The 14,022-nt window shown below is 53.1% G+C and overlaps 1 protein-coding gene across 1 annotated transcript in view; it reads right to left on the bottom strand.

Annotated features, from left to right (window-relative positions):
* MASP2 (MBL associated serine protease 2) overlaps positions 1–14,022 on the bottom strand; it is a 28,925-nt gene that overhangs the window by 7,389 nt on the left and 7,514 nt on the right. Inside the window, exons 6-12 of the mRNA XM_073008031.1 lie at positions 12,554–12,782; positions 12,221–12,398; positions 11,071–11,202; positions 8,976–9,172; positions 8,512–8,659; positions 4,124–4,242; positions 923–1,001 (exon numbers count right to left, since the gene is read on the bottom strand). Coding sequence (XP_072864132.1) covers positions 923–1,001; positions 4,124–4,242; positions 8,512–8,659; positions 8,976–9,172; positions 11,071–11,202; positions 12,221–12,398; positions 12,554–12,782 — 1,082 coding nt within the window. The remainder of the gene's footprint in view (positions 1–922; positions 1,002–4,123; positions 4,243–8,511; positions 8,660–8,975; positions 9,173–11,070; positions 11,203–12,220; positions 12,399–12,553; positions 12,783–14,022) is intronic.

Here is a 14,022-nt window from a genome sequence, read left to right as displayed (position 1 = left end):
GAGGTTGCAGTGAGCTGAGATTGCCACTGCACTCCAGCCTGGGTGACAGAGTGAGACTCCATCTCAAACACACACACACACAGACACGTACTCACACTTTGGGAGGCCGAGGTGGGCAGATCACCTGAGGTCAGGAGTTCAAGATCAGCCTGGCCAACATGGTGAAACCCCCATCTCTACCAAAAAATACAAAAATTAGCCTGGCATAGTGGCATGTGCTGGTAGTGCCTCCCAGCTCCTGGGGAGCCTGACGTGGGAGAATCGCTTGAACCCAGGAGGCAGAGGTTGCATGATCCGAGATCACACCACTGTACTCCAACCTGGTCAATAGAGTAAGACCCTGTCTCAGAAAAAACAAAAAACAAAAAACAACTTGTCAAAGAACATGCTTTTCTAAGCATATCCCTTCCCTAGTAGGTTGGTTGTTTTAACCTCTAAGAGTGCACTGAGAGATGGGAGAAAAGAAGCAAATTTGAAATTCAAGTGCTGATAAACGGATCATTAATAAACCAAGGATCCGGGCACAGTGGCTCACGCCTGTAATCTTGGCACTTTGGGAGGCTGAGACGGGCGGATCACTTGAGGTCAGGAGTTCGAGACCAGCCTGGGCAACATGGTAAAACTCTGTCTCTACAAACAATACAAAAATTAGCCAGGCACGGTGTCAGGCACCTGTAGTCCCAGCTACTCAGGAGGTTGAGGCAGGAGGATTGCTTAAGCCTGGGAGACAGAAGTTGCAGTGAGCCAAGATCACACCACTGCTCTCTAGTCTGGGCAACAGAGCAAGACCCTATCTCAAAAAAAAAAAAGGAGAAAAAGAAAAGAAAGAAACAGAAAACCAGAGAAGCAATAGAGACAGCAACAGTTAGCAGCAGAGGGAGTTCGGGCGGTTATGGGGGTTGTAGTCACCACATGACCGTACTGCTACACGAGGGCATTGGCCGGTCCCAAGATCCGTCTTTCTGACAAACTGCAGTAAATGATTTCAGGGGCAAGTGACCCTGAAGAAGAATTCAGAATACATTAATTTCCTTGTTTATATCAAAAAAGCACTCCCCAAAGCTGTGCTCTCACAGTACTTCCTATTCTAGTGTTTTACGAGGTACTCCCAAAGCGGGTGGCATCGCACATGACCAGTATCTGCATGTGCTGGGGTTGAGGGGACCTGGCACATGGACGCACTGCCCCACCGCCTCAGTGCACATCTATGCCACCTAGGTTATGTATTTCATTGTTCAACAGGTATTGGCATTTTATGAATCAGATGGAAACTTTGCAGCAATTTATGATTCTTTTGTTTGTTTGTTTTTCACTGTAATACAAAAACATATCAGATTTCAGCCGGGTGTGGTGGCTCATGCCTGTAATCCCAGCACACCTGGAGACCAAGGCAGGTGGATCACTTGAGGCCAGGAGTTCAAGACCAGCCTGGCCACCATGGTGAAACCCTGTCTCTACTAAAAAATACAAAAATTTAGCCTGGCGTGGTGGTGTGCACCTGTAATCCCAGCTCCTCAGGAGGTTGAGGCAGGAGAATTGCTTGAACGTGTGAGGCGGGGGTTGCAGTGAGCTGATATTGCAACACTGCACTCCAACCTGGGTGACAGAGTGAGACCCTGTCTCAAATCATCGTCATCATCATATCTCAACATTTCTGCATCTGATGTTCCACCATTTCTTTATATAAAGTGACAGAGGGCCAGGCGCAGTGGTTCATGCCTGTGATCCCAGCACATTAGGAGGCCAACCAAGGTGGGAGGACTGCTTGAGCTCAGAAGTTCGAGACCAGCCTGGGCAACAGAGACCCCCCCCCCCCACCTCTACAAAAAAGACAAAAATTAGCCGGGCATGTTGGTGCTCGCCTGTAGTCCCAGCTACTTGGAAGGCTGGGGTGAGAGATTGCTTGAGCCTGAGAGGTCAAGGCTGTGGTGAGCCATGATATCGCACCCCTGCCCTCCAACCTGCGTGACAAAGTGAGACCCTGTCCAAAAAAAAAAAAAAAAAAAACAGAGGGCTGTGGTGACAAGTTTGAAAAAGCAGGTGTGATAAGACTTGCAAGTATATCTGTGTATCTGTCTAGCCTGTGGCCATTAGCTGGAGGAGGACTCCTAAGAATTCTTTTGTGAGTTTCGTCTGTGTGCTGTCCACCAGCTTTCACTGCCAGTGTCATCCACAGGGAAACATTTTTCGACTTGCTGAGATAATGTTTTTCTAAAATCAAACATTAAAATAGAGACGGCTTTTGGCAGAAACCTTGTGCTTCAAAGGATTTCAGGACTTCTTGTGTTAAGTCAGAAACTAAAGAGGTTTGTGGTCCGAGGATCTGTGGAAAAGAGCCTGCCCAAGAAGTTTGCAAGGTGGGAAAAGTGTCTCACTTTTTTTTTTTTTTTTTTTGACCCTCCACAGGACTGTGGATTGCATAGCTAGTTATCATTCCAATGTTATTACATCTTACCACTGGGATTCAGTGACAATTTTGAAGAACATAAAGAGGACGTGTTAATTTCTTACCTGTGCCCCTAAAGCAACATGCTAAGCATTTTTTGAAATTACACTCCTCCCTTAACAGTGATCACTATTTATAACTTTGCAGAATACACTATTTCCCAGGCCTGTCTACTTTTTTGTGGGCCCAGGAGTTGTTTCATGGAAAGGTCATTTGACCAGGGGGAGGACTTTAATTTGATGCAAGGCAGGGCACTTGGAACAGGATAGCAAACTCATTTTTCTGTCGTTCCAGCCACTTTACGAAGAGCTGCTGTCGTGTGTGACCAACAGAAAAGTTGCCCATTTTATTTTATTTTATGCATTTTTTTGAGACAGAGTCTCGCTCTGTCACCCAGGCTGGAGTGCAGTGGTGCAATCTCAGCTCACTGCAACCTGCGCCTCCCAGGCTCAAGCGATTCTCCTGCCTCGGCCACCTGGGTAGCTGGGATTACAGGCGCCGGCCACCTAATAATTTTTGTGTTTTTAGTAGAGACGGGGCTACTACCCCTTCTAATGTTTATATTTTTACTTTTACTTCTTCTTCTTCTTCTTCTTATTATTATTATTATTATTATTATTATTATTATTATTATTTGAGATGGAGTCTGGCTCTGTCGCCCAGTCTGGAGTGCAGTGGTGTGATCTCGGCTCACTGCAAGCTCCACCTCCCGGGTTCACGCCATTCTCCTGCCTCAGCGTCCCGAGTAGCTGGGACTACAGGCGCCCACTACCATGCCTGGCTAATATTTTGTGTGTGAATTTTTAGTAGAGATGGGGTTTCACCATGTTGGCCAGGATGGTCTCGATCTCCTGACCTTGTGATCTGCCAGCCTCAGCCTCCCAAAGTGCTGGGATTACAGGCGTGAGCCACCACGCCAGGCCTAATTTTTGTGTTTTTAGTAGAGATGGGGTTTCATCACGTTGGCCAGGCTGGTCTCGAACTCCTGGCCTCAAGTGATCTGCCTGCCTTGGCCTCCAAAAGTGCTGGGAATACAGGTGTGAGCCACTGCGCCTGGCCAATTGCCTATTTTCATCACCAGCTTTCCAAAGTAGCTTTAAAACAAAGGGCTCGCTTACGTAAATTTAAAGTTACGTTTAAAGAAAAAAGAAAGAGGCCAGGCGCGGTGGCTCACGCCTGTAATCCCAGCACTTTGGGAGGCCGAGACGGGTGGATCACAAGGTCAGGAGATCGAGACCATCCTGGTTAACACGGTGAAACCCCGTCTCTACTAAAAAACACAAAAAACTAGCCGGACGAGGTGGCGGGCGCCTGTGGTCCCAGCTACTCGGGAGGCTGAGCCAGGAGAATGGCGTGAACCCGGGAGGTGGAGCTTGCAGTGAGCTGAGATCGCGCCACTGCACTCCAGCCTGGGCGACAGAGCGAGACTTCGTCTCAAAAAAAAAGAAAAGAAAAAGAAAGAAAGGGTAGAATTCCCAGAATCAAATTTTCCATAGCCATCCTTTTTGTCCTCTGCAAACTTATTTCTTGGCTTTTTATCATTTAAAGATAGACAAAAGAAATCATGCTGACACACGATTTTCCCACTTTGCTTTCACATATCTGCAGATAGAAATATGTTCACATTTCAAAGCGATCGTGATTGATCGTGGTGTACTTAGTCTTGTTTTAACTCACTTGCAGAAGCTCATAGCCAGGCTCGCAAAAGATGGAGAAGCTGTCTTTCAGGATGTATTTGGCTTGCACAGGTGAAACGTGGCCATTAGGTGGCGCCATCGGATAAGGGCAAGGCTGCGCTGCGCAGAGGAAACCAGGCATATTGGTTTTGATGAGGTCTATAGCAGCCAAGTCCGAATCGAGCCGTCTGAAGTTCTTAGTTTATAAAGGAAATACTTAACATGTAAAGAGAGCTTGCCATTCGTGGGGTAGGGTTCTTAAGATTTAACACCAAAGGCAAGATTAAACTCTCAGGTGCTTTTCCAAATTAAGGTTTCTTTTTTTCCCTGGGACTGAGCCAAAGGTATGTGAGAAAGCCGGGTATGTGGGAAGATGGGGCAGTCCCCATAAATAGAATGTCTGCTCTATGCCAGGAATTTCAGAGCCACGCTCGAAACCGAGACAGAGTGTAACTTTGAGGAAGAGAGCTCGGGGGAGGCTTTGGGACCTGCATGGGACTGGAGCTGGGTTTAAATCATAACTCTCCATTTCCCAGTGGTTATGTGTAACCTCTCGAAACCTCAGTTTCTTCATCTGCAAGATGGGGAGCGGGTGATGATGATAATAGTTGCCCCAGGGCTGTTGTGAAGATCAAATACAAAGCACCTAGGCTAGTGCTTGGTGGAGCTGTAATTCACCCTCACAGCCCCCCCTCATGAGCGCCTATCCACAGTGCCAACCCACCAGGACACTGCATTCCACTCTGGCCCCCAAACCCTGGCCTCCACTCACCCCAAGGCTTCAGTGCTCCCCAGCTGCCCCTTAAAACCCACCGGTCAGTTTCTGAGTCCTCTCCTCCCTCCGGCACCTGCTAGGGCCTAGTGGTCTCTGCCAAGCTGCTGGGGCAGCTGGGTGCACCTGAGTGCCCCTGACCCAGCCTGTGGCCTGGGGCAGCTCTCAGTCCCATGCAGGTCCCAAAGTCTCCCCTTGAGGAATCAATCTCCAGGGATAGCCTTGTTGGACCTGTGGGAGCCCAGGGCTTCTAGCACCTGAGTGTCTGTCACGAGGAAGAGGTGGTGGCAGTTCTGGCAGGGCCTCAGAGGGCAGAGCCAGGGCCAGTAGGGGTGGTCCTGAGAGGTACAGTGTGTAGATCCTGGCTGCATACTCCTCAAGCTGTGGCTGTGGTGCAACCCTCCACGGTCAGAACTCCTTTTTCCCCTGCCCCAACTCATACCCACACCTCACCTTCTACAGCTCCACACCCTGAAGAGTGAAGCCTCTGGGGGACTTTTGTGCATACTCTTCTGCCACCTAGAACTCTGTCCAATACCCACTTATCCTTTAAATTCAATCTTGGCATTTCCTATTCCAGGATAGCTTCCTAGCTCCTAGCCCCTGTCTGGTGAGGTCCTCCTTTGGACTCTCACATTGTCCAGTGCTTGGCTGTAGGCTGTGCTTGCCACAGGGTTCCGGTTATGTTTCTGTGACTGTTCCCTCACTGGACTGAGCAGAGGCTGCTGGAACTGTGGCTTCCACGTTACATATCCCTGGTACACATCCATAGGATGGAATGATGGTGGACGGAAGGATGGTGGATGGATGGATGGATGGATGGATGAATAGATTGGTGGATAGAAGGATTGGTAGGCAGAAGGATGGGTGGATGGATAGATGGCTGGCTGGATAGAAAGGTAACTAAGGTAGAAGAATGGATGGATGGACAGATGAATGACTGGAAGGATGGATGAAAGGATGAATGGATGGATGAGTGGGATTGGTAGGTAGAAAGATGGGTGGATGGATAGATGAATGACTGGCTGGATGGAAGAATGGATGGATGGATGCATGGATGGATATATGGGTGGGTGGATGGATGGATGGATGAATGGATGCATGGATGGATGGATGAATAGGATTGGTAAGTAGAAGGATGTGTGGGTGGATAGATGGATAGCTGGAAGGATGGATGGATGGATGGATAGAAAGATGTGTGGGTAGAAGGATGGGTGGATGGTTGGATGAATAGAAGAATGGATAGATAGAAGAATGGGTGGATGGAAGGATGGGTGGGTGGGTGGGTAGGTATATGGACAGAAGGATGGATGGATGGATGGATGGATGGATGGATGGATGGATGGATAGATGGATAGGATGGGTGGGAAGGTGAATGGCTGGAAGAATGGGTGGATGGGTAAATGAATGGGTGGGTGGATGGATGGATAGGATTGGTAGGCAGAAGAATGGGTGGGTGGATAGATGGACAGCTGTAAGGATGGATGGATGGATACATAGGAGGATGTGTAGGTAGAAGGATGGGTGGATGGTTGGATGAATAGAGGAATGGATGGCTAGAAGGATGGGTGGATGGAAGGATGAGTGGGTGGGTGGGTAGATGTATAGAAGGATGAATTGATGGAGCTGGGCTCAGTGGTTCATGTCTGTAATCCCAGCACTTTGGGAGGCCAAGGCAGGCAGATCATGAGATCAAGAGATCAAGACCATCCTGGCCAACATGGTGAAACCCTGCCTCTACTAAAAATACAAAAATTAGCTAGGCATGGTGGCACATGCCTGTAATCCCAGCTACTCTGGAGGCTGAGGCAGGAGAATCGCTTGTTTCCAGGAGGCAGAGGTTGCAGTGAGCTGAGATTGTGCCACTGCACTCCAGCCTGGCAACAGAGCGAGACTCTGTAAAAAAAAAAAAAAGAAGAAGAAGAAGAAGAAGGATGGATGGATAGGATGGGTGGGTGAATGGCTGGAAGAATGGGTAGATGGATGAATGGATGGGTGGGTGGATGGATGGATAGGATTGGTAGAAAGAATAATGGGTGGGTGGATAGATGGACAGCTGGAAGGATGGATGGGTGGATGGGTGGATGGATAGATGGATGGATGGATGGATGTGTAGATGAATAGAGGAATGGGTGGATAGAAGAATGAGTGGGTGGGTCGATAAAGGATGGATGGATAGAAAGATGGGTAGGTAGAATGAATGGACAGATGGATGGCTGGGAGAATGGGTGGGTGGATGGATGGATGGATGGATGGATGGATTAATGGGTGGATGGATGGATGGGTAGGATTGGTAGTAGAAGGATGGGTGGGTGGATAAATGGATATCTGGAAGGAATGGATGGATGGACGCATGGATACATAGATGGATGATGGATGGATGGATGGATGGATGGATGGATGGATAGATGAATGGATGGATGGATAGATAGATAGGTGGGTGGATGGGTAGATAAATAGAAGGATGGGTGGATAGAGGATGAGTGGGTGGAAGAGTGGGTGGGTGGGTGGATGGATGGAAGAATGGATGGATGGATGAATGGATGGATGGATGGATGGATGGATGATGGAAAGATGTGTAGGTCAAAGGATGGGTGGATGGGTAGATGAGTAGAAGGATGGGTTGACAGAAGGATAGGTGGGTGGAAGGATGGGTGGATGGGTGGATGGACGGAAACATGGATGGATGGATGGATGGATGGATATAAGGATGAGTGAATGGATAGATGGATAGGTGGAAGAATTGGTGGATGGATGAATGGATGGATGGGTGCATGGATGGATATGTAGGTAGAACAATGGGTGGATGGATAGATGGATGGCTGGAAGGATGAGTGGAAGGGTGGATGGATAAGAGTGGTAGGTAAAAGGATGGGTGGGTGGATATATAGATAGCTGGAAGGATGGATGGATGCATGGATACATGGATGGAAGGATGGATGGATGGGTGGACAAAAGGATGGGTGTATGTATGGATGGATAGAAGGATGTGTAAAAGGATGGGTGGATAGAAGGATGAGTGGGTAGTAGGATGGGTGGATGGTGGATGAATAGAAGAATGGGTAGGTAAAAGGATAGGTGAGTAGAAGGATAGGTGGATGAATAGATGGATAGCTGGAAGGATGAATGGATTGATGATAGAAGAATGGATAGGTAGAAGGATGAGTGAATGGACAGATGGATTGGATGGATGGATGGATGAATGGATGAAGGATAGGTAGGTAGAAGGATGGCTGAATAGAAGGATGGATGGATAGGATGGGTAGGTAGAAGAATGGGTGGATGGTTGTGTGGACAAAAGGATAGATGGGTGGGTGGATTGACGGATGGTTGGAAGGATGAGTGGATGGAAGGATGGGTGGGTAAACGGATGAGTGGATGGGTGAATGGGTGGTTGGAAAGATGAGTGGTGGAAGGATGGATAGGTGGCTGGCTGGAGGGAGGGACAACCGATGCTTCCCCTTAAAAGACTGCTGCCTCATACCTCAGACACCACTAAACCTGGTGTCCCTTCCTAGTCCTGGCCCAGAAGGAGACCCACACTCTACAGCTCCTTGACACTCCAAGAGAGAGGCAGCTCTGAGCTTCCAGCCAGGATCTGAGACCCACTTGCTCACCTGTGCTCGTGTAGTGGATCTTCCAGCCTGTGTGGTCTCCTGACTCATCTGTGACAAAGGTGATGGTCACCGTGTTGCTTTTTGTTTCAATCCTGCGGGGCAATGTCTTTCCACAGAACGGGCCGTGTTCTTCACTGTCCGTTTGAATCTGAGAAAGAAGCTCATGAAAGCAGGGGAGCGGCTGCCCGGGTCTGGCCTGGGCCAGAGGGAGACAGCCCACCTCCTCAGCAGTTCAGGGAGAGCCAATGAGGCCACCCCAGGCCACGGATCAGGGTGCCCCTCCCCGCTCTCCCTCCCACGCTTGTACTCAGAAGGCCCCAGCTTTGGACCCCCACAGCACCTGGAGAGGTGGGGGGTTGCTGAAGGTGACGGGAACATGGTGGGGACCGTGCTGCAGGAAGTAGGGGGTGCAGCTGGGCTGAGGGGGAGGATCTGGGACAAGATGATGGCCCCAGAAGCCAGACCTTGAGAAAGTCGTAGGGACACAGGGTTTCAGGGTGCGTCTCCACATCGAAGGACTCCACAAAGTCCAGAATGACACTGAACCCCTCCTCCAGGCGGATGCTGTAAGTGCAACTGGAGAGTTTGGGGTACGGCTGTGGGTATTCAGGGCTGCTGAGCTCCCCAGACCGCTGGGTGAAGACCTGGCTGGAGCACAAGGCTGGAAGGAGGGAAGGCGGGGGAGTGACTTGGTGTGCCCTCCATCAGCCCTCGCACCAAGAGCAGGGTGGGTGCCTCGGGGAGCAGGAAACTGGGACAGGGATGTGGCTGGGACATCTGCATCCCTGGGTTGGGCTGGGCCCTGCAGACGGCCAGCCCCTGAGGCCAGGCCAGAAACCAAACGACCTACCCAATGGCTGAGGGGCCACTTAGAGAAGGGGTTTCTCTTGCTTTGAGGCTTTAGCCTCATGGAGTGCATGGGCCCTCGCTCACACCCCCAGACAGTGTGGTGGTGTCCTGGGCCAGAGTTGCAACCCCAGGGTGGGGGCTAGAGCATTGAGTTCCACCAGGCCCTGCCGGGGTGCAGGGCAGGGGTGGATGGACACACAGGAAGGAGGAAGAGGGGACACTCTCCTTGGTCCCTGGGAATTCGGGAAAAGAGAAGGGCGTCTCCTTGAGCCTAAGGGCCCCTTTGGCTCTCCCCCAAATTCCCCTACAGCCACCCCAGCGATTCCAAAGTTTATTCATCAGGGGTCTCCTACCCGAACCCAGCCAAGACCAGCCAGCCCCCTGGGTTCCTGGGGGAACTGTCCGGAAGAAGGGTCTCTCATCACCCCCTTCCGCCAGGTCTGGCCCCTGTCCCGGGGACAGCTCCTGGAAGTTCAAGGCAACAGTGATCATGACTGAGTCTAGCGCTCTCCTTCCTCGCTGGAACAGCTGATGCTGCTGCCACAGGCAGGGCCTCGGGTTGGGCTCCATCCCTCAAGGAAGGCTTGGTCCCCATCCCATACCACCACCCCACCCGCAGCTACAGTGGGGGGCATTCAAGTTGTGAGGCCTCTGGGAAGTGGGGAGCCCCAACATTACCTGCCTTCTTCCACATGGAAGTGACCTATGGGGCAGTGGAGATCACCCCTGGATTTGGGGGGACCAGACTGCTCCCTCCATGAATACCTCCCAGGGTGTCTTCTCTGTGGGTCAGGCTCCTCCAGGCCAGACCCTGAATGGGGGTGGTTCAAGATTACTCTGGGCTCAGCCTCTGGGGGACCTGGACACGAGCGAGGCCCTGCCACTCTCTGGGTCTCAGTGCCTCATCTTCAAAACGGGGGGTGAGAGCAAGCCCTTCTGGCCAAGGAGCCTGTGGCCCCATGGAGGAGGCTCCCACAGACCTGGGGTTCATGAGGCTGTGAGGAGGGACAGCAGAGAGGAGCGCACCCCGCCACCTCCTGACCCTCCCACCCCAGAGACACGCAGCAGCAGGTGGGGTGGAGCCAGGTTTATTATTGGGTCCGTGGGGGGTGAATGAGAGTTGGGGCACAGCCATCTCAGCCTGACCCGGAGCTGAGGCCAGCAGGCTGGCTCTGGCTTCTGACCTGCTGGGCAGGCTGGAGCTCCAGGGGAGGCTAGAGGCTCTGCTCTGGAAAAAAGATCAGAGAGACGAGGAGAGACACCGAGAGGGAGAAACCAAGTGTGGGGAGGCAGCGTCAGCGCCAGCAGGTGGGGCTACCCATGCCCCAGAGCACTGGCCAGTTCCACAGTGCAGGGATGGGGTCCCAAGGAACCAGGGCTAGATCCCCCCGACTCTCCCACCCCAGGAGCGGGCAATGGCTGTCCTGGTGGGAAGTGGCTACATGAGGGCCTCCCAGACCCAGGTGGGGCCAGGTACACGGCGAGGTGTTAGAATTAGCCTCAGTTGGTGGGGAAGGGTGGCACTGGGAATGAGCCTGGCTGCTGGGAGGGGAAGCAGGGCTGAGAAGCGGAGCTGCAGGCGGGAGGGCCTAGAAGCACCCAGTGTCCAGGGCCCAGGCCCTCCGCACCGCTGGGCAAAGCAGCAATGACCCTGAGGAGCCCCACGTATCCCAGGACAGGGTGCGCTGGGGCCCAGGCAGCCTCCCTCACCTGAGCAGGTGCGCTTGTTACGATGCAGGATGTAGCCTACACGGCAGGAGCAGTAGAAACCACCCAGGTGGTTGTGGCAGTGGTGGTCGCAGGCGGGCGCCTCTCCCGGGGCCACCTGGCACTCATCAATGTCTGGGGGAGAGGCAGGGCCAGGCAGGCCGTCAGGAGGGAAAGGAGGGATCCAGCCTGGCATCCTCCCAGGAGACCCATGACCTCACAGTGGACCTCAGAGGAGGCCTCATCCTGTCTAGGGTGGAGGACTGGTGTCGGGCCAATCACCTTCAGGCCTAGGGTTGCTACAAGCTCCCGGCAGCACTGGGAGAAAGATGCAAACATCACCTCTGTTAAACCAGAGGGAGTTTCAGTGTCCGGCCCAAGGCCACCCAGCTAAAGATGGAGTCAATCAAACCCAGGGGGCGGGGCTATAGTGCCGAACCCCTGCAGCCGCTTCCTAAGGAGCAGAGAAATTGAGCCACTTGCCCAAGGTCACACAGTTGGTCTCTGCAGGGACTGAGATCTGAAATCAAACATCCTGGCAGCGCTTCCGCTGGAAGGGCCCCACTTTGTCAGCTGTAAATGGGGTCCTCAGCCCCTGCATCATTTTCGTTTTTTGTTTTTTGAGACAGAGTCTAGCTCTGTTGCCCAGGCTGGAGTGCAGTGGCACGATCTCAGTTCACCACAGCCTCCGCCTCGCGGGTTCAAACAATTCTCCTGCCTCAGCCTCCCTAGTAGCTGGGATTCCAGGTGCATGCCACCACGCCCAGCTAATTTTTGTAGTTTTAGTGGAGATGGAGTTTCACCACGTTGCCCTGGCTGGTCTTGAACTCCTGACCTGAAGTGATCAGCCAGCCTCGGCCTCCTAAAGTGCTTTAATTACAGGCGTGAGCCCCCGCACCCGGCCAGTCCCTATGTCACTTGAGGCGATGCTGTCCTCAGGTCCCTGGCTCAGAGTTGGCACTCAGCCCATGTGAATGGAGGTCACGGTCACGGCTGTTTTGGTCTTTGCATTGTAGCTGATGTCAGGCCAGAGGCCCCTCCCCTGCCCTGGGGGAGGTGGGGAAACTGAAGGTAGGGCTGCCTGGCCTAAGACAGAGTTACCCCCACAGTCAGCTGCGCAGACTGAGATGTCGAAGGTCCCCTCTTGGCTCACCCTCGGCTGCGTAGAAGGCCTCAAACCCTGTGAATGGCTTCTCGTTGGAGTAGTCGGAGCGGAAGGTAATGTCCAGGCTGGAGCCCAGCGAGTAGAAGGTGTCGTTGCCAGGGGCCCGCTCCGTGTCTGTGCTCTCATGCCCACACAGCGTGGCCAGCACCTTGGTCCCCGAGCTCAGCTGTGGGGTCAGGTGTCACAGGGAGGGAAGGCAAGACCAGGCCTGATCTCCCTCCTGGCCAAGCCTGGCCCCTGCTCCCAGGTCTCCCTGAACCCTGGCTACTCCGTGGGGACCCCCGATCCTGAGAGACCCCAGCCCTCCCGTCCTGACGGCACCTTGACGAAGTCGTACTCGCAGAGGTGGGAGAGCTCCAGGTCAAAGTGGGTGAAGTAGAGGCGCAGGCGGTAACCGGGGGGTGCGGTCAGGGTCCAGCGCCATTCCTGGTCATTGGCGTACTCCCCTGGAAAGCCAGGGGATGCCAGGCGCCCAAACACAGGTTCAGGCCACTTCGGGCCCAAGGGGGTGGCCACCGAGCCACACAGCAGGCCCAGGAGGGTCAGCAGCCTGCGGGCAGGGCAGGGGCGGTGAGGGCCCAGGCCTGTGCTCCCGCCCCACACCCTGCAGGGAGTCTGTGGGTGCCCACCTACCTCATGGTGTGCCTGTCCAGCTGGCCTGGCCTGGTCTGCAGCCCTACACTGGTCTCACCTTTGATCTGTTTGTCCAGTGACCTGCCCCTGCCCCCAGCCTCCCTGACTCTGGGATTCTGGGAATCACCTCCATGACTCCAGCCTGTTCAGAGTTCCAGGCAGGGAGAACGGGCTGCTCCAGGAGCCAGGAGTTGGACCTAGGCAACAACAGCTTGGAAACAAATCCTGGCTCTGCCCCTCCCCTCTTTTTTTTTTGGATCCTGTTCTGTTGCCCAGGCTTGAGTGCAGTGCTGCAATCATAGCTCACTGCAGCCTCTACTTCCCGGGTTCAAGCAATCCTCCCACCTCGGCCTCCCAGGTGGCTGGGACCACAGGTATGCAACGCCATGCCCGGCTCATTTTACTCCTTCCAGGAATGTGTCTAAGTTTCTGCTGGGGTGAGGGGATGGGGAATGGGGATTGGCTAGGTGGTGGTGGTGGTGGTTTCTTTTTTTTTTTTTTTTTGAGACGGAGTCTCGCTTTGTTGCCCAGGCGGGAGTGCAGTGGCCGGATCTCAGCTCACTGCAAGCTCCGCCTCCCGGGTTTATGCCATTCTCCTGCCTCAGCCTCCCGAGTAGCTGGGACTACAGGTGCCTGCCACCTCGCCCGGCTAGTTTTTTGTATTTTTTAGTAGAGACGGGGTTTCACCGGGTTAGCCAGGATGGTCTCGATCTCCTGACCTCGTGATTCGCCCGTCTCAGTCTCCCAAAGTGCTGGGATTACAGGCTCGAGCCACCGCGCCCGGCCGGTGTTTTCTTTTCTTAGAGACAGGGTCCCACTGTGTCACCCAGGCTGGAGTGCAGTGGTGTGATCTCATAACTCACAGCAGCTTCGACCTCCTTGGCTCTAGCAATCCTCCTGCCATCAGCCTCCCAGGTAGTTGGGACCACAGGCACATGTCACTATGTCCGGCTAATTTTTTTATCTTATTTTTTATGAGACAGAGTCTCACTCTGTCACCCAGGCTGGAGTGCAGTGGCACAATCTTGGCTCACTGCAACCTCCGCCTCCTGGGTTCAAGTGATTCTCCTGCCTCAGCCTCCTGAGTGGCTGGGACTACAGGCGTGCACCACTACGCCTGGCTAAGTTTTGTATTTTTTTTTTTTAGACGGCGTCTT

The sequence above is a fragment of the Chlorocebus sabaeus genome, chromosome 20 (assembly GCF_047675955.1).
Source record: "Chlorocebus sabaeus isolate Y175 chromosome 20, mChlSab1.0.hap1, whole genome shotgun sequence".
In the NCBI taxonomy this organism is placed as follows: domain Eukaryota; kingdom Metazoa; phylum Chordata; class Mammalia; order Primates; family Cercopithecidae; genus Chlorocebus; species Chlorocebus sabaeus.
This window is presented reverse-complemented; position numbering and strand designations above follow the sequence as displayed.